Source organism: Hyaena hyaena, unplaced genomic scaffold, assembly GCF_003009895.1.
Source record: "Hyaena hyaena isolate Hyena2069 unplaced genomic scaffold, ASM300989v1 scaffold_171, whole genome shotgun sequence".
NCBI lineage: Eukaryota > Metazoa > Chordata > Mammalia > Carnivora > Hyaenidae > Hyaena > Hyaena hyaena.
In genome coordinates, this window is record NW_024080803.1 from 2,008,495 (window position 1) to 2,026,571 (window position 18,077).

Here is an 18,077-nt window from a genome sequence, read left to right on the forward strand (position 1 = left end):
AATTATTATTTTTTGTGGGGTTTTTTGTCTGTCGATTAATATTTAAGAGTAATACAAAATAGATCACAGAGGAGATAAAGTTTCCTTAAAGAGGTAGAATGGCTCCCAAGACCAGTAGTCAGGGTCAGTGGTTCCTAGACTTGAGAATTTCATAGACCGGCAAAGTAAAAGTAATAATAAGTATTCCCAAATTTTATTTTACCAAGTAAAGTCATTTTTAAGACACAAACTGTCAAATGAGAGAAATTTTAATACCCAAAACTATAAGAAGATTGCAGTCTTAGAACGAAGTCCCTTACATTGAATAAATTTAGCTTTATGAAAATATGCATTGTCATTATTCTTCCTCTGATCATGAAACCTTCACAGATCCAGAGCGAGCTAGTCCCTTAAGTTAACATTTTTAAAGAAAGAAAGTGTCCATTGCAGGGTGATTGGTCTGCTACGTAGGCTGAAAAAAAGGAAGTCACAGAGGAAAGCCCAGGCAGTAGCCTTTCCAAGCACTGTCCAGAATAAAAGCCATAGCCAAATAACCATTTGATTTATCTAGGGGCCATGTGCTCTGAGTCCATACTCATCAATCTCTGATAATGATCTGGTTTCCCATGTGGGTCTTCTTCTAAGAGGAAAGGGCTGTTTCTCCACTTAGAATCAATGAACTACTAGGTGGTCCACAGGTAGGCTTTAGAAATTCTATGAACTCTGGAAAATGTACCTTAAACGGGTGTGTGTGTGTGTGTGTGTGTGTGTGTGTGTGTGTGTGTCTGTGTGTCTGTGTGTATTGTGGCAGGGAGAGGGGAACATCCTTGGCTATAATCAGGTTCTCAAATGAGTTCCTGGCAAAGAAAGGTAAAGAGTCAGTGCGTCCCAAAGGGAATAAAAATTTCACTGATCATGCCAGCGAGACTATTCCATTTTATATTAGTTATTGTCTTCATTGATGGTAGCATTATTCTGGATTTATACATCTCTCCTAAGTCGAGTTAATGTGAGTTTGTGTGCTAAGAAATGGGCAAGCTGTGATCATGCTTTGGGGAAAAAAAATCAGGTTTTTGAGGCCACTAGACTACCCTGCTGCTCTCTGAAACCTCTTGGGAAATAATCTTCCCTGGAAACATCCCAATATCCCTAGCCACTTACAAGTATAATTCTTTTTTTTATATATAATTCTTAATTTAAATTTACATAATCTTCTAATTACTTAAGAGGCAAGCCAGAACAAACCAATGAAGATAAAAACAGAGATAGCAGGTACAATCAACATTGACCTGCCTAATCTAAATATAACAAGATAATTCATGGCAATGTTTTTCACCAGGAGGGGGCTGAATGTTTAAAATAGTTCAGAGGCACCTGGCTCAGTTGGTTGTTAAGTATCCGACTTCAGCTCAGGTCATGATTTCATGGTTCATGGGTTCAAGCCCTGTGTCGAGCTCTGTGCTGACAACTCAGAGCCTGGAGCCTTCTTTGGATTCTGTGTCTCCCTCTCTTTCTACCCCTCCACCACTCACACTCTGTCTCTCTCTCAAAAATAAACATTTTTTAACAAATTTAAGAAAACTAAACTAAACTAAACTAAACTAAACTAAAATAAAATGGTTTAAAAGTGGGCCCCCTGGGTTGTTCAGTTGGTTAAATGTTGAATTCTTGATTTTGGCTCAGGTCATGATCTCACGGTTCGAGGGATCAAGCCCCACATTGGGCTCTGCGCTGTCAACACAGAGCCTGCTTGAAATTCTCTCTCTCCCTCTCTCTCCGCCCCTCCCCAGCTCATGTACATGCTCACTTGCTGTCTCTCTCTCTCTCTCAAAATAAGTAAATAAGCTTAAAAATACATTTAAAAATAAAAATAAAATAAAATAGTTTAAAAGAGCTCCATAACATTCATTCTATTATTTTCTCCCAACCCAGTTGAGAACCAATAATCATGAATACTTTCCGTAAAGCACATAAAAAGGTGATCAGTTGTGAATCTGTATGTACATGGACCTTGGAGTTTCATTATAGTTATTAACTGCATAGGTAATTATTGAGCATTTGCTATAGTGCAGCCTCCTGTGCAAGGCACTGAGTATAAAGAGATAAACACCAAGACACATCTTTCAAGAAATTCACTGTCTGCTGGGAAAAGATAGATAGTAAACCAATAATTAAAATAAGGGTTATAACATAGCACAAGGAGTTATGGGAATATAGAGGAGGTACTTCTAACTCAGATATGGAAAGAGGAGGAGTAGGAAATAGAGGGAGGGGAGAGTGGTGCAGTATGATGGACAGGAAAGCGCTTGTGAGCAGATAACTTACCGGCGTAACTGCCTTCACTTGGCCAGTGGTGACAGGAGTGGCCACACCACTATCTGTAATCACAAACTGACCCGGGGGAAGTGTCATCATTTGAATCTCTGATGCTGAAAAACAGGAAATATCCATATTTCAGTGGTCTCAGATTTTAATACAAGCTGTTGAAACAAATATTTAACCAGTGGCCACATTCCCCGTTGAGACATTTTCATGGATTTGCTTGCTGTAAGAATCTTATAATGATATGATTTCTTGATATTCTGATAAGAATGATCATAGGAGGTTTGCAGAGAATTATCAAATAACAGAAATAATCAATGCATCTCCCCAAAACAACCCTTTGGATATCCATAAAACAAACATTCAATGATTTTTTAAAGATCTTGAAATAAGTTGCAAAGATTTACCTCTTAGCTCAATATTTTTATCTTTTATATTCAGATTTGAATTACTATTGCCTAGTAATCACAATGTAATCTAACTTGAATTCTATTTCATCACTGAGTTATTAAAGCAAATTAAAAACAAAGTTCACCCTAGCATGCAGTTGATGGTCTTTATATAATATTTTCCTTTAAAAGGAACCAAAGCTTCTGGCTTCTGGCTGACTCCTGAGCTGGTGCAGGAAACCTTCTAAGATGAGCCCAGAACATGAGATCATACCAGCATGCAAGATGCTATAAAAGACTATCAAGGGGCACCTGAGTGGCTCAGTCAGTTAAGCATCCAACTTCAGCTCAGGTCATGATCTCATGGTCCATGAGTTCGGGCCCTGGTCGGGCTCTGCCCTGACAGCTCAGAGCCTGGAGCCTGCTTCAGATTCTGTGTCTCCCTCTCTCTCTGCCCTTACCCCACTCATGCATGCAAGTGCATGCGCTTGCTCTCTCTCTCTCTCAAAAATAAATAAACATTAAAAAAATGTTTTAAAATGACTACGGAGTCATATAGAAAAGACACAGAGGCCAATTTGAAGATGCCCCCATTGGCCAAGGGTGGCATAATCTTAGCATCAATAAGGGTAACAATGGTTTGAAACATACCCAATGTGTTAAAATCCATGAGAACACAATGACACTAAGACACACATACACATACCTCTTATTAGTCACCTTGGATAATACTAGGAAATAACTTATTATTTTGAAAATTGGTAAATGAAGGAGATGAACTGGATATTTAAGTGTAAACTGCACCTTCCTGTGCAAACTGTACCTCAGAATCATCTGTTAAGACAAAAACTGTTTCTTTACAGAAGTTTCCTAGCTGGTAAGTGAATGAAGGATGATAGAATCAGAATATGACAACTTTGTAATTCCTAGTGAAATAGCAGAATGAAGGAAAAAGACAGACAACCCAACATTATGTGCCTCCTGATGAAAGTACACACCGCCAGCCATAAGTATCTTATGGAAAAAAACTGAACCTGAATTTGATCGAGCCTGCAGCCAACAGGAAATAAAAGGGACAGAGGAAAGCATCTTAAATGATAATTTAGGAATGTCAACAGCAAAATCTAGAATGGGAGAAATTCTACAGAACAAATGACACAGTTTCTTCAACATATAAGTTGCAACTTAAAAGAGAGAAAACACAAACATTGAAAAGAAAAAAAAAAAACCTCCAGGGCCGGCTGGCTGGCTCAGTCGGTGGAACAGGTGACTCTTGAACTCAGGGTTTGAGCCCCATATTGGGTGTAGAGAATACTTAAAAATTAAAATCTTAAAAAAGAAATTCAAAAGACCTAACAAATTGCAATGCATGAGTCTCATCTGGAACCCAATTTGAAGAAACTATCAAAATATTTATAAGACAATAACAAAAACATGAACACTGGATATTGGATGGTTATTAAAGAATTGCTGTCATTTGTTTCTAAGTTTGAGAACAGTACTGGAGTTGTGTTTTAAAAAATACTTATGGTTGAAGGGGGGGGATGGGCATGGAGGAGGACACTCGTGGGGATGAGCACTGAGTGTTATGTGGAAACTAATTTGACAATAAACTATTTGTAAAAAAAAATAAAATAAAATAAAATAGAAAAAAAAAGAAATAAAACATTAAAAAGAAAAAAATACTTATGGTTGAAATAATATGAATTATTATATAGTTGGAGGTCTAGGAAAGAATGATGCAGTTACAGAGGAGACAAGATTGACTCTGAGTTGATAATGAAGTTGGATAACGGCTATAAAAGTATTCATTATACTATGCTATTTTTGCATATTTTAAATGTTTTCCATAAAAAAGAAAAAAAAAACCACATCAATTCCAGAGACATCTGGCTGGCTTAGTCGATAGAACGTGTGACTCTTGATCTCGGGGTCAGAAGTTCAAGTCCCACAATGTGTACGGAACCTACTTAAAAATTTTTTTTAATTAAAAAAAAACATTTTTAAACTACGAAAACCTTTCAATTCCAGAATCTTTTCTTCAGGTCAGAATACTAGCTTATACTATTATTACCATGGCAATCTTCATGATTCCACATTTCTTTGACAGGAATTGAACTCAGTGTAAATGCCAGTGTACTTACCAGGATTCTCCTGGTATTTCATGAGTAGGAATATGACCCTGACTAGAAACAAGACAAAGCCCTTGTGGTGACCACCAATATTTAAGAGAATAGATTGTAAAAATAACTAAAAGGTAGAGTTTGGGCCTGATTCCATACCAAATCTATATAACATGGCCAAAGATCAATGACAATGGAGATGGACTCGAAGGAAATCAACAGTAGGACAATGATCAGCACTGGTCTCCCTTTCTTCTCTGTTCCTGCCGCTTGTAGTCCCTACTACTGAGGCTGAACTGTTCCTCTATTCCAGATCTTTAGCAATAAAGATCTCATACTTTCAAGCTCATATCCAACGCTATTGTCCCCACCAAATCTGTTAATTTGAGCAGCCAGCCTTTCACTGCTTCTGTAGCACTAATCAGTAGTTGAAAGCAACTACTCATATATCTCTCTCTCTACTAGGTAATGATCTCTTTCAGCCAAAGATCATCTTATAAGGAGAGGCTGCATAGTAGGGTGGTTTGGAGCATAAACTCTGAAGCCAGACTGCCTGGGTTTCAATCCTCTAGGTACTTGAGAAGCTAGGCAAGTCACTCTGTGTCTGAATTTCCCTACTTGTAAAGCACAGATAACAATTGTACTTATAGGGGTGCCCAAGTGGCTCAGTCAGTTCAACGTCTGACTTTTGATTTTGGCTCAGGTCATGATCTCACAGTTCCAGAGTTGAAGCCCTTCATTGGGCTCTGTGCTGACAGTGCAGAGCCGGCTTCAGATTCTCTCTCTCCCTCTCTCTCTCTCTCTGCCCCTCCTCTGCTAGCTCTCTCTCTCTCTCTCTCAAAATAAATAAATAAATAGTGAAAAAATAATTGTACTTATAGGTTGCTGTAAGTCCTGAATGCAATATATATGTGGTTTAGAATCATTCCTGGAACATGGTGAGAGCTTAATGAAACTGGCTAACATTATTGTGTGGTGTTACTGATATGTATGTCAATATGAATTTTTTGTATACCCAGGATCTAGCACATCCATTGATACAAAGGCAGTCAACATATCCTACATCCACCTATTCTGCTCTTTAGTCTACCTGCCTCTACTACCTCTGGCAGTATTCCTGTCTCTGAAACGCGTGGTTCTCTGAGATCAGAATGCTGCCTTGAACTTGTCCATGAAACTCATTCAAGTACATGCACTACAGAATGTAGAAAATGGCTAATGATACTTTAATCCAGAAAATCTATTCTAAAGAAGATGAAAGTATGAGCCACAGCTGTAGATTTCTCCACCCATGAGCTATGTAGCATTATCCCCATTTCTTACAGTAGCCACGGAAGGAATTCCAAGCATTGGGTAGGTAGGTATGTTGTACAGAGGAGCCCTGTTGCTGCTGCTGGAGAGCCTGGCCGGGTGTGGAGGAACTGCCTTGTATATGAGAGGGGCTGAGTCCTTGCTGGGATTGCTGGGAGGCAGGGCTCAAGGGCTGCCCGGATACCTAGAGAGAAAGACAAAGCAGGAGTAGAAAACAAGGAACTTTCAATATAGTTAAGATATACAAATAACTGAAGAAAATAAATCTGGCTAACATGAATTATAACACTGAAAGTATCACTGCTAAAATAATGGTATTTTCAGTAAGAATAGGATTAATGAAAAGCAATCATAGCAATGCAGTCCTAATTAGTTTTCAAGGGATTATCTACAAGAATATCCCCAAAATTAATTTCACCAAGCTTACTAGAAAGATAAATAAAAGTATAATTATCTTCATTACATAAGATTTAAAAAATTGAGAAGCTAAAGGACATGCCTATGTCACAAAGTGAAGCTATAACACAAATTAAAGTAGAACCCAGAAATTATCATTTCTAGTGAGAACACTGGGAAATCCCATGCAGTCAGTGGAAACGAACACAGGTTCACAGACGGACATCCAGTGGAGAGGCTTACTCCTGTCCACGGGATAAAGCCCAAGCTCCATCGTTTGTGTTTAAGTCCTCCATCTGCCAGTTCCAAACTGCCTTCTCAACTCTTTTCTCAAACATCATTTCCTGTTACTAACCTAAACAATTTTCCTTAAGTATACCCGTTGCCCACCTCTGTGTCTTTACTCACGACGAAAGCACATTCAGATCACAATGCTTTCCCCAACTACATCCACAGAAGTACCCTTGATTCCCTGCTAAACATAATCCTTCCCTCTTCTGAATGCTCTTAACTTATCCATATAACCACATCGTCCGAGACCCTCGCAAGACCCATCCTTAGACCATAGACCTGGAATATGTATCCCCTTATAGGTGACACTTTGGGAACCAGAGTCCCCCATTCCCTGTGGAAATGGCCCTGCACCCAGTTTCAGGGCTGCATGAGTGTCTTCCCCTGGGTCTGTCACCCTGCAGGGGTCCTATCTTTTGGATATGGGCTCCATTAATGGTATTTGGGCACATGGGACCAAGAGGGTGGCCATGGGATACCATGTGCAAGGATGTGGAAGATGCTGAGACGTGTGGGTCCGGGTGTCCGTGCGGGTACACAGAAGGCCTGTGAGGTGAAGGCTGGAGGCTGAGTGAGAAGAAAGGGGGAGCTGTCTTGGGGAAAGCTGTCCCTGTGCCCCCATATACTTATTCTTAAAAACGAACTCCCAGGAGTCCCTCCAGCCTCTTTGAGAAACTTAGCAGTGTGATGCTGGGCGAGGGGAAGGTTGGGCCCCTTGTGGACAGAGGCAGCCTATCTGGGACTGGAAAAAGTAACAGAAACCTCGCAGTGGCTGGACCTCACACTAGAAGTCGGGGAAGAGGCCGTCAGATGACAAGCAGCAGAGCCTCCCACTACCAACGCCCCTCAGTAAACCAGAAGGCAGAGAAAGTCTGTGTTTATCCTATGGATTTCTGCAGCAAGCCAAAGGGCAAAGAGCCAGCAAAGGAGGTAAGAAATCCTTTCTCCCCCTCCTTCCCACCCCAGCCTGGCAACGGCCAGTGCCACCCGTGCATTTGGCAGAAATACAAGCAATTTTGAATTGGCTCTATCCATGTGATTCAGGATCAATTGTTACTTTATATATATTTTTCAGTTTTGTTATTATGAAAGTATATGTACATATCAAGTTGGAAAACAGAACTTTTTTAAAGTTTTTATTTAAAAAATTTTTTAACATTTATTTTTGAGAGAGAGAGAAAGAGAGACCGAGAGAAAGGCAGAAAGAGAGAGACAGAATCTAAAGCAGGCTCTAGGCTCTGAGCTGTCAGCACAGAGCCTGCTGCAGGGCTTGAACTCATGAACTGTGAGATCGTAACCTGAGCTGAAGTTGGACACTTAACCGACTGAGCCACCCAGGTGCCCCTAAGTTTTTATTTATTTATTTATTTATTTATTTATTTTTAAATATTTTTCTTTATCTCCAGGAGAGAGAGAGAGAGGCAGCGCGAGCAGGGGAGGGTCAGAGAGAGAGGGAGAAACAGACTCCAAAATAGGCTCCAGGCTCTGAGCTGGCAGTCAGCACAGAGCCCGACGTGGGGCTCGAACCCACGAACCGCGAGATCATGACCTAAGCGAAAGTCGGACGCTCAACCGACTAAGCCACCCAGGTGCCCCCCTAAGTTTTTATTTAAATTCTAATTAGTTAACTTAGAGTGTAATCTTAGTTTCACTCTATGTGGACACTGTGAACAATACAGTGATTCAACACTTCCATACAACACCTGGTACTCATCACAAGTGCCCTCCTCAGTCCCCATCACCTCTTTCACCCATCCCCTCGCCTACCTCCCCTCCGTCACCATCACATTGTTCTCTATAATTAAGAGCCTGTTTCTTGGTTTGCCTCCCTTTTTTTCCCCTTTGCTTATTTGTTTTGTTTCTTCAGTTCTACATGTGAATGTAATCATAAGCTATTGGTCTTTCTCCGACTGACTTATTTCATTCAGGAGAATCCCCTGTAGCTCCACGCATGTCATTGCAAAGAACGTATTTTATTTAACAGCCTGTTAGCTTGATGTGAAACTTTTAATTACCTAGACACATGTCATGCAAGCCTTCATTTGTACACTTGTCCAGGAACCAGTGGATGTCACAGGTGGACCTACATGCATCCTTCCTGGTTCAGATACCTTCACTTCATATTCTATTTCTTTTTTCTTTTTTTAAGTTTATTTTTACTTGTTTTGAGAGAGAGATAGACAGCAAGCAGGGAAGGGGCAGAGGGAGAGGGAAACAGAGTCCCAAGCAGACTCCAGACTGACAGCACAGAGCCTGATGCGGGGCTTGAACTCACGAACTGTGAGATCATGACCTGAGCCGAAATCAAGAGTTGGACACCTAACCTACTGAGCCACTCAGGCACCTCACCTCCAGTTTTATTTTATTTTTTTATTTATTTAAAAATTTTTAATGTTTATTTTTGAGAGAGAGACAGAGACAGAAACAGAGACAGAGAGACAGAGGGTGAGCAGGGGAGGGTAAGAGAGAAAGGGACACACAGAATCTGAAGCAGCCTCCAGGCTCTGAGATGTCAGCACAGAGCCCAACGCAGGGCTCGAACCCACAGACCACGAGATCATGACCTGAGTGAACGTCAGACCCCTAGCAGAGAGAGCCACCCAGGTGCCCCCTGAACTCCAGTTTTAATATCGGCATTGTGGGCACACTTGCTTTCAGTGATTAGCTTCCCCTGACCAAACGGAGCCCTGTGATTTTACATCCTAGGGACTTTGCTTCCGATTCCAAAGGACTGTCTGATAGTATTCAATTGCCAAGGTGTTTCTTGAATTTTTGGAACAGTGGCTTTGTGGAATCTTATTGTGTTTGAATGACCTAAGTCCATCATCGAGAAAGCAGAGCTACATCCACTCAAAAAATATTTATTAAAATCTTACCCTTTGCATGAAACTTTCCTAGGCTGTATCACCCCCGGTGAAGTCAGAGGGCATACCTGGGAGGACGGCGGAGCAGGAGCAGTGGGCTCCGTGACTTGGATGTGCTGCACCTGGATGGCATGCTGGGCATAGGTCTGAGGGTCGTGGAGCTGGCCGACGTCCACGGTGGACTGCTGAGACTGGTGAGGGGATGTGGCCTGCAGGGAGAACCAGATGCATATTGATCGAGGGTAAGGGAGATCCTTCCAGAGAAAATATGCAGCGAGAACAATATCTCAGGAGAAGAGCAGATGGAACTTCACAGCCCAAGCTTCACTCCCAGAGAGCCCACACTTAAGCCAAGCTGCTAAATGTTAGCAAAGTAGACAGTGGGTGGTTTTTTTTTTTTTTAATGCTTATCTATTTTGAGAGACAGAGCATGAGAGGGGGAGGGGCAGCCAGAGAGGGAGAGACAGAGAATTCCAAGCAGGCTCCACACTATCAGCGCAGAGCCCAAGGTGGGGCTTGAACTCAAACGAACTATGAGATCATGATCTGAGCCAAAATCAAGAGTCAGACCCTTAACTGACTGAGCTGCCTAAGCGCCCCAGAAAAGAAGACAATTTTTAAAATTATGCTTATATGGGGCGCCTGGGTAGCTTAGTCAGTTGAGTTTCCAACTCTTGATTTTAGCTCAGGTCATGATCCCAGGGTCATGGGATTAGGCTCCACATCAGGCTCTGCACTGAGCATAGAGCCTGCTTGTGACTCTCTCTCTCTCTGCCCCTCCCCTGCTCATGTACATTCCTGTGTAGTCTCTAAATAAATAAATTAATAAATACTATGCTTATAAAACATAAGCCCCTAACACTTTAATTCTAGAAGAGAAGGAGATAGAAGGAATATAGGTCCTCATAATAAGTTGAATGAGAAGTATTTAGGAATCAAAAGTCTTTTTCCTTTAAGTTTCAATTAAATTTAATGAATTTAACCCTTAATCAGTTAAAAGAGATCAAAGAAGAGAATTTGCTTTTAGCTTGTCACGATCGACCCACTAGAATAGTGTTTCCTAACCTTTTATGTATCCCAGACATCTCTGAAAATCTGGCTAAAGTATGGTTCCTTTTTCTAGAATACTGTACATATACACCATACTCTACAGGCAACTTCAGGGATTCATAGGTTCCTCCAAAGCCTGAAGTTAAGAACCTTCCCAAAGGAAAAAATAAAAAGGTAAAGAACAGTCAATGACAGTAGCAACTCCCCATTTCCCGCTCTGGTATTAGTTCTAAACTTTCAGAGACCAAATGATTTCCAAGCAACAAGTTTGTTCATTTGCTCCTTGAGTATACTTAAGCATAATCAAGTAAAATAAGTTTGGGGAGTATTCCTTCTTTTAGCTCCCTAATCGGTGAGAATGAGCTACTAATTATCTGATAGAAGGAACAGTTATACCTCAATAGTAATAATGTATTAACTGACACTCAAAACTCAAAATTACTCTTCATAACCTCCCACTCATATTAGTCATTCGATGCCCACAGAGGGACTTATCCAAATGGTTCCTCACCACATAGTCAACTTTGGTGCTCAAGGATTCAGAAGAGGCTCCCAAAGAGTTGGCATAGCACTGTCCTGCAATGGCATGGGATGATGGTGTACACTCGAGCCTAAAATCTCTACAGCAGCACTGCTATGGACAGAAATCTCTTCTACAGCTAAACCCAGAGCCCACTATAGCCAGGTGGCAGGGAGACATTTACAAATGCCTTAGACTCAGAACTTATGTGCAGAAGCACATTACGTGGGGTCCAGCCCCAGCTCTGAGAGTTGGGTGTTTGTGATGGCCCGCCTGCCATATTGGCTAGCGGCAACATGGCGCACATGAGGGTAAAGAGAAGTAAGTGTGATACAGTACCGGAGCTACTTGCACCACCTGCAGCTGTATATGCTGCGGTTGCTGAAGACCAGATGTAGACTGTGACACAGGAATATATTGAATTCTCTGGTAGTCCCCTTGTGGTGTTCGGTAGTCTGTTGTTAAGGTCTGGGACAGTTCTGTCATGGCTTGGGTGAGGAGGTCTGTTGTCTAGAAAAGTCACCAAAAAAACACATTAGCTTGTAACACTACTGCTTGTACAAATTAGCCCTGAGCTCAGATAGAAAAAAATCCAAAGGTGAGAAGATACTGGAAGATTACCTATATATCTGTCTCTACCTATCTGTGTCAGGCTCAATGGAGTTACCCTCTTACCGTAGAGAAGCAGCACTCACTGAACATTTCTTGCCACCCCTTGTACAGAGAGCTTTGGAAAGCATTGACTAGGAGACAAACCAACCGTAAGCATAATGGCCTGTGCAGAAAATTGAAGAAAAACGGGCTGCATTTGCAGCCAATTAAATAGCAAGAGAGACACAGCTTTGGTACTGAAGGCTGTGGTAGGCACTGAAGGAGGTGAGTTGCCCTCATCAGTCAGACACTTACCACCACGGTCTCTCCAGTGGCACTGTCTGTGGTTAACACAGCTGGGGTAGCACTGATCACGGCTGTTGTCAGTGGTGTATGTAAGGTGTTAGGGAGCTGGGCATACTCTGGATGCTTCTTTCGAATGTGTTGTACCATCTTGGTCTGAAAAATTATGGCAAAACCAAAAATAATTACTAGAATTTGTTGTTTTCAGTCTTTCTCAAATGTAAACCCTCCAAAGGTTCCTAAAGTCTTTAATGCCTTAAAAAAAAAAAAAAAAATAGAGTGATGCTGACTCCGTGCCTGTTCCTCCCAAAGCAGCACAATGGTATGAAAGAGAAAAAGGGAGAGACCGGGAAGAAATCGAAGATTCATGTGACTCCCCACAATGTCAAGCAAGGTCAGAATACCTGATAGCATCCCCTAATCCACTGATACATACAGCAATCAATCACAAGCTCCCCCCTCCAACCAAGAATGACCCCTTTCCAAGATCTATCACATAAGTTCCTATGTAGTGTTTCTGGAAGCCTGAGTTCATAAACTATGAGCACAGAATACTAAAATATGAGACCCGCCACAGACCAAGGGAAGAGGAAACCGTCCGAGTGCTCAAGCTATGTATGAGACACACTAACTGCGGAAATTCCGCATATTCTCTTTCCATTTTGGACTTGCTGTCCCTATCCTCAGGAAGCAGCTCCTGAGCCATCTGACCTAGGAAAACAACTCCATTAGCACCCCATCAATTCAGAAGGAGCGAATTGCCACCTTCCCTTAAGAGATTCCTTAAATAATGACCTTGATTCAGACGCAGTCAAAGCCTTTCGCCATACCTTGCTGCTGTACTGTTTGGAGCAGTGAGGGCAGCAGACAGGGGGGGTGGCGATCGTGCCGGTGAGCTGGGTGTGGGTGCTCAGCATGGGGTCTGGTTCTCCAGGGCCAGCTGGACGGAGTTTGCGAATGCTTGGTGGGAGCTCAGCCCCTGGATGGTTCTTCAGAATATGGGCTTTTCGCTTGCTAGCACTTTTATAAACCTGCAAATTCAAATGCTCCACCGTGAAAGTGGTATACGGTTTTCCACTTTCTTACTTAAAGCAAACTAACATTTCCACACTTAGGTATGAGAAATTAGAAAAAGCAATCATGTAGGCCAAAATAAAATATAGTAACAGATATATTAAAGGATAATAAGGATATAGCCTAAATAAATAAAATAAAAACACAATATAGATATGCTAGATATCTTCCTGGAATGTATATATCTAAGATAGTAATAATAAAAATATGCTTTACCCCAAACCATGAGAGACTCTTGAATGATGACAAAAACTGAAGACTGATGGATGTGGGGGGGAAGGGGGATGGGCATGGTGGAGGGCACTTGTGGGGATGAGCACTGAGTGTTATGTGGAAACTAATTTGACAATAAACTATTAGAAAAAATAAATAAATAAATAAATAAATAAATAAGAAAAAAAAATATGCTTTACCCTAAAGTTTAAGAGACAGGTACACGGTCACAGAAAAAGAACTGTTTCAAAGGCTCGTTTAACCCATTTGCCTTTCTGCAAAAGTTTTCATATGTTTACTAATACTAGATGCCAAAGAATCCTCCAAAATAGCAAGTCTACTGGTGACTAGTACCTGTAATGGTGAATCTACGCTTTAAAAAGCTTCCTAGTTTTAAGCTGACACAACTACATTGTATAAGGGAACAATATTACAATGAAACAATACACGTATATTATGTCTTTCTGTAACTGCACAAAAGTAAGAATGAAATAGTACAAAGAGCCTTCCATCACAAAACTTCCCTACATCCTACTCAATCCTCTAGAAATCCAAAATCTCCTGTATATTTTACAAGGAGGATGATGAACACTACCACTTTAGACCTTAGGAATTTAAAATGAATTCATATACTAAGCTCCTGGTAAGCCTCTACCTTTATAACAAAAATCATGGAAAGAAGGAAAAGCATTAAACACAAAGTCAACTAATGCTTCAGAAAAAAAAATTGGCTTAAAACGAGGCTGCGTTTCTAGCCCTTTCTCATCTGAATGGAAAACTACTGAGAGAAAGGGAACCATCTGTTAGGAGTAACTGTTAGGTTCTGAGTATGTATTTATACATGCAGGCAAATGGGCTGTACGCAGGGCTCCTGGACAGACACGTCTCCTTTTACCTTATCACAATACTGACAGAAGTAATCGCGGTTGGGTTTTATGATGGGCAGAGTTAACTCCGGCACCTCTTCTATCTTCATGTCTGGGTGCCTCTTTGATAAGTGATTTACCTAAAGGGGGAGAAAAAGCAAATGAGAAAAGGGGAGCCCATTACAGATAGACACTAACCAAATAGCCTCTGGTCTGGACTGCTAGAAGTTGGCATTCTCTGAAGCAGTGCCCCAAAACAATAGGGCATGTGGCCAGCCCCATCTGACAACAAGCCTTAACAGCCACCGTTAACAGGAGCTAACAGTAATTCAGCAAATTACTGAAAGGGAATTGGGTCACTGCAGATTTCATTAACACTCTTTGACTGGAAGACTCGGTGATGGAAAATTGAAAATTACACTGGCACGAATTCCATTGCTGAATTCTCCTGATGCAAGCCTGTCTTTCATTTTTTTAGTGCCCTAGCCTTATTTCTCAGTAAGATACAAAACCGTAATGAGGCCAAAATGAACTGAGGGCAGTGAACTGGCTATCCTGATGTGTCTGCTAACCTGGGTTCACATACCCTGCTTTGAGGGGCAGTTTCCTTCTATTGTTGTTTCATATCTGGAAAGGAGAGCAGCTGGAGAGAAGGAAAGACCTTACCAGAAAGTATGTTCAGGAACACAAAAGAGAAGAAGGAAATAAAATATAAGAGCAGAGACTGAGCAGGGCACAGCAAAAGAAAACTAGTAATGAAACGTGGTAGAAAAAGACCTCTCCCAAGAGGTCACCAGAAATGAGCTGTGGCAAAGGAGGACAGAGGGAGCCTGGAAAAGAGAGAACTCCAAACTGGGCATTACACGCTTCCGGCTTTTCCCCTAATCACCGACAAAACCTAGTGACAAATCTTGTACAGAATACTGCACAAAAGCCATCCCCACAAACAGAAACGGGTGGGTCTGGAAGTCGTTTGGCACTGACCAGCATCCCCCGTCTCCGGAAGCCCATCATACACAGGCGGCACTTGAACGTGAAGCTATCGTAGTCCGTGGACGTGATACGAGGCTTGAACGTCTTGGAGCGGCTGATGCGGTCAGCTTTCTTGGCCTCTCTCTCAGGATTATGCATCCTCTGCATATGTTCCCGTAGTTTGTCTTTTCGCTATTTAGAGAAAATTTTTTAAAAGGCAGAGGAGTGGGGGTAGAAAATTTTTCAATAAAGGGATTTAAAAAAGCAATACGAGTTACCAGAAAGCACAACCTGCCACGATGCACCCGCGTTGCTAGGGTGCCGTAGTGTACAAGGACATGGCAAAAGTGACCAGGGATTACTCTGCCTGCTCGCAAATAAGTGTGTCCCACTGAGCCTTGGTTTCTGAGAAGAAAGACTTCATGTGTATGTGGAAGAGAGCAAAGGATAATGTAGTAAGTTTGGTATTAAGAACCACAAGACGAATTGATAATGGATTGTAAATAATACTGGATTTCCAAAACCACATGTATGCTCAATTCCCACACATTTTAGCAAGTGTTATGATATTCTTCTAGATCCCACAAAAATTTAATAATTTCTCATCTTGTGGACTTAGAGGCTCAAGTAAACCATTGCACTGCCCACTGTGGATGCAGCAAATGGTCTCGGTCACAGGTCTTAGTTTGATGACCTCATCCAGTGACACATGTTGATAGGAGTCCATAGAGAGAACACCAGGCAGAGCCCATCCGGAGTAAAAACAAAGTCAAACAAATGCCAGCTTCCTTATCCAGCGTGACTCTCTTCTCTTACACATATGATTAAACCGTTATTGGTCTTATAAAGATCTTGAACTGCTGCCCACCAGAGCAGTACCTCCTCCCCACGTGTCCATATAGGGACTTTTATTTAACCACTACATTTTTCAGCGCATTTAACTGAAGCGCCCACCAAGGGTCAGGAACTGCGCTGAGTTCAGATTTCCAAAGCTCGGCACCCCTCACCTACCACCCCCCCACCCCCCCGCTGTAGTGCACAGCACCCAGTATTCTTTCCTCCTACCCCCACCCACCTCATTCCCGGAAAGCCCAGGGAAGAATTTGAGAGTCTCCTCCTTTGCAGCAAAGTCTGGATTACAAACCCTGCCCTAAATAACAGTATTTCTCTTCAGTCTCTTTAGATACAATGATGAAGCTCAGCTCCTCAGACTTCTGTTGCATTTCTACTTTTTCCTCAGCATCGGTATTCACCAATTTCCCCCACCTATTCCCTTTAAACAGGCCAGTTTATTGTTACTGAATCACTGCCAAAGTCCAAAAGCCTACTTCTACTACTTCTCCGCGCTCTGCGTGCAGAGACAGACATGTTGGCTGAAGGACAAATCTCAGCCAGGCCTTTCTGTCCTAACAGGCTTAAGACCAATCCATTACACCCCCACTGTCTCCTGCCTAAATCTTGCTGCAGGATCACCAACTTTCCCAAACATCTAGCCTCCCACGCTACAAATCCCAATTCCTCGCTGTCTACCCATCAGCCTTTTATCCAGACACAAAGTCCTACCAATTCTCCCTCAGATGTTTGTCTTGAATAGGGGCCCTCTTCTCCATGCCCACTGCCTGTGCCTTAGTTCAGCCCAGCTTTAAATGCCCCTGGGGCATCTTTTATCCCTCTCTCCCTCCCTCCTCCTTCTGTCCCTTTCTCTAGCAGGCTAACTCTTCCCCACCTCTTTCGTGAATTCAAGGGTCCCCTTATCTATGAAGTCTCCCGTACAGCCCAAGTCAGAGTTCATCCTCATGGCATTTTATTTTTTTCCCTATTACAGTAGCAGTAGTATTTTTTTAAGTTCTACTTATTTAAGTAATCTCTATACCTGAACACACGCTCAAATTGAGACTCTGATATCAAGAGTCACACGCTCCTCCAACCAAGCCAGCCAGGCACCTCCTCTCATTTCCCCTTTAAACTGAGAGCTCCTGAGGTGTCTGGGCAGCTCAGTCAGTTAGGCATCCTACTTTTGGCTACGGACATGATCTCGCGGTTTGTGGGTTTGAGCCCTGCATCAAGCCCTCTGCTGTCACCACAGAGCCCACTTCAGATCCTCTGTCCCCTTCTCTCTCTGCCTCTACCCCCTCACACCTTGCCAAAAATAAATAAACATTAAAAAAATTTTTTATAAAAAAAAAAAAAAACCTGAGAGCTCCTGAAAGCCAGAGGTCCTGCCCTGTCTTTACATATGCTGCCCTTGTGCAGTGTGTAGTTGGACAATTACAATCCAGTATGAGTGCTACGACAGAGTCAGAAGCAAAGGTCCTGTGGGAACACACAGGAGAAGCAGAAGCACTTCATCCAGCAGAGGGGAGGGCAGCAAGAAATGCCTCTGTACGAAGTGCCATCAGCCGGGTGGAATGATGGATGAGAAAGTCTGAAAGTGTATTTCAAGCAGGGGTGGGGTGTGAAGGAGAACAGATGCAAAGCCTCTAGGAGAGGCAGCATGCCATGCTTAAGCAAACCACACAGTTCAGCAGAACAGAGTACAAAGGGAAAGGGGGGACGAGAGAGGTAACTGGGAGCCAGATTCTATATTTAACTAGAGGGTAGGGATGCCTGGGTGGCTCAGTCAGTTAAGCGGCCAACTCTTGATTTCGGTTTAGGTCATAATTTCACAGTGCGTGGGATTGAGCTTTGCATCAGGCTCTGGGCTGACAGCCTGGAGCCGGCTTGGGATTCTTTCTCTCTCCCTCCGTCTGCCCCCCATGCCCTCCCCCCACTGCCACTTTTACATGAGCACATACATGCTCTCTCCATCTCCC

General features: G+C 42.3%; 1 protein-coding gene across 1 annotated transcript in view; it reads right to left on the reverse strand.

The window, feature by feature from the left end:
* Positions 1-18,077, reverse strand: part of PRDM10 (PR/SET domain 10) — a 103,057-nt gene that overhangs the window by 1,382 nt on the left and 83,598 nt on the right. Inside the window, exons 14-21 of the mRNA XM_039240259.1 lie at positions 15,277-15,456; positions 14,322-14,432; positions 12,970-13,170; positions 12,152-12,295; positions 11,585-11,755; positions 9,744-9,884; positions 6,137-6,308; positions 2,305-2,408 (exon numbers count right to left, since the gene is read on the reverse strand). Of these exons, the coding sequence (XP_039096190.1) occupies positions 2,305-2,408; positions 6,137-6,308; positions 9,744-9,884; positions 11,585-11,755; positions 12,152-12,295; positions 12,970-13,170; positions 14,322-14,432; positions 15,277-15,456 (1,224 nt within the window). The remainder of the gene's footprint in view (positions 1-2,304; positions 2,409-6,136; positions 6,309-9,743; positions 9,885-11,584; positions 11,756-12,151; positions 12,296-12,969; positions 13,171-14,321; positions 14,433-15,276; positions 15,457-18,077) is intronic.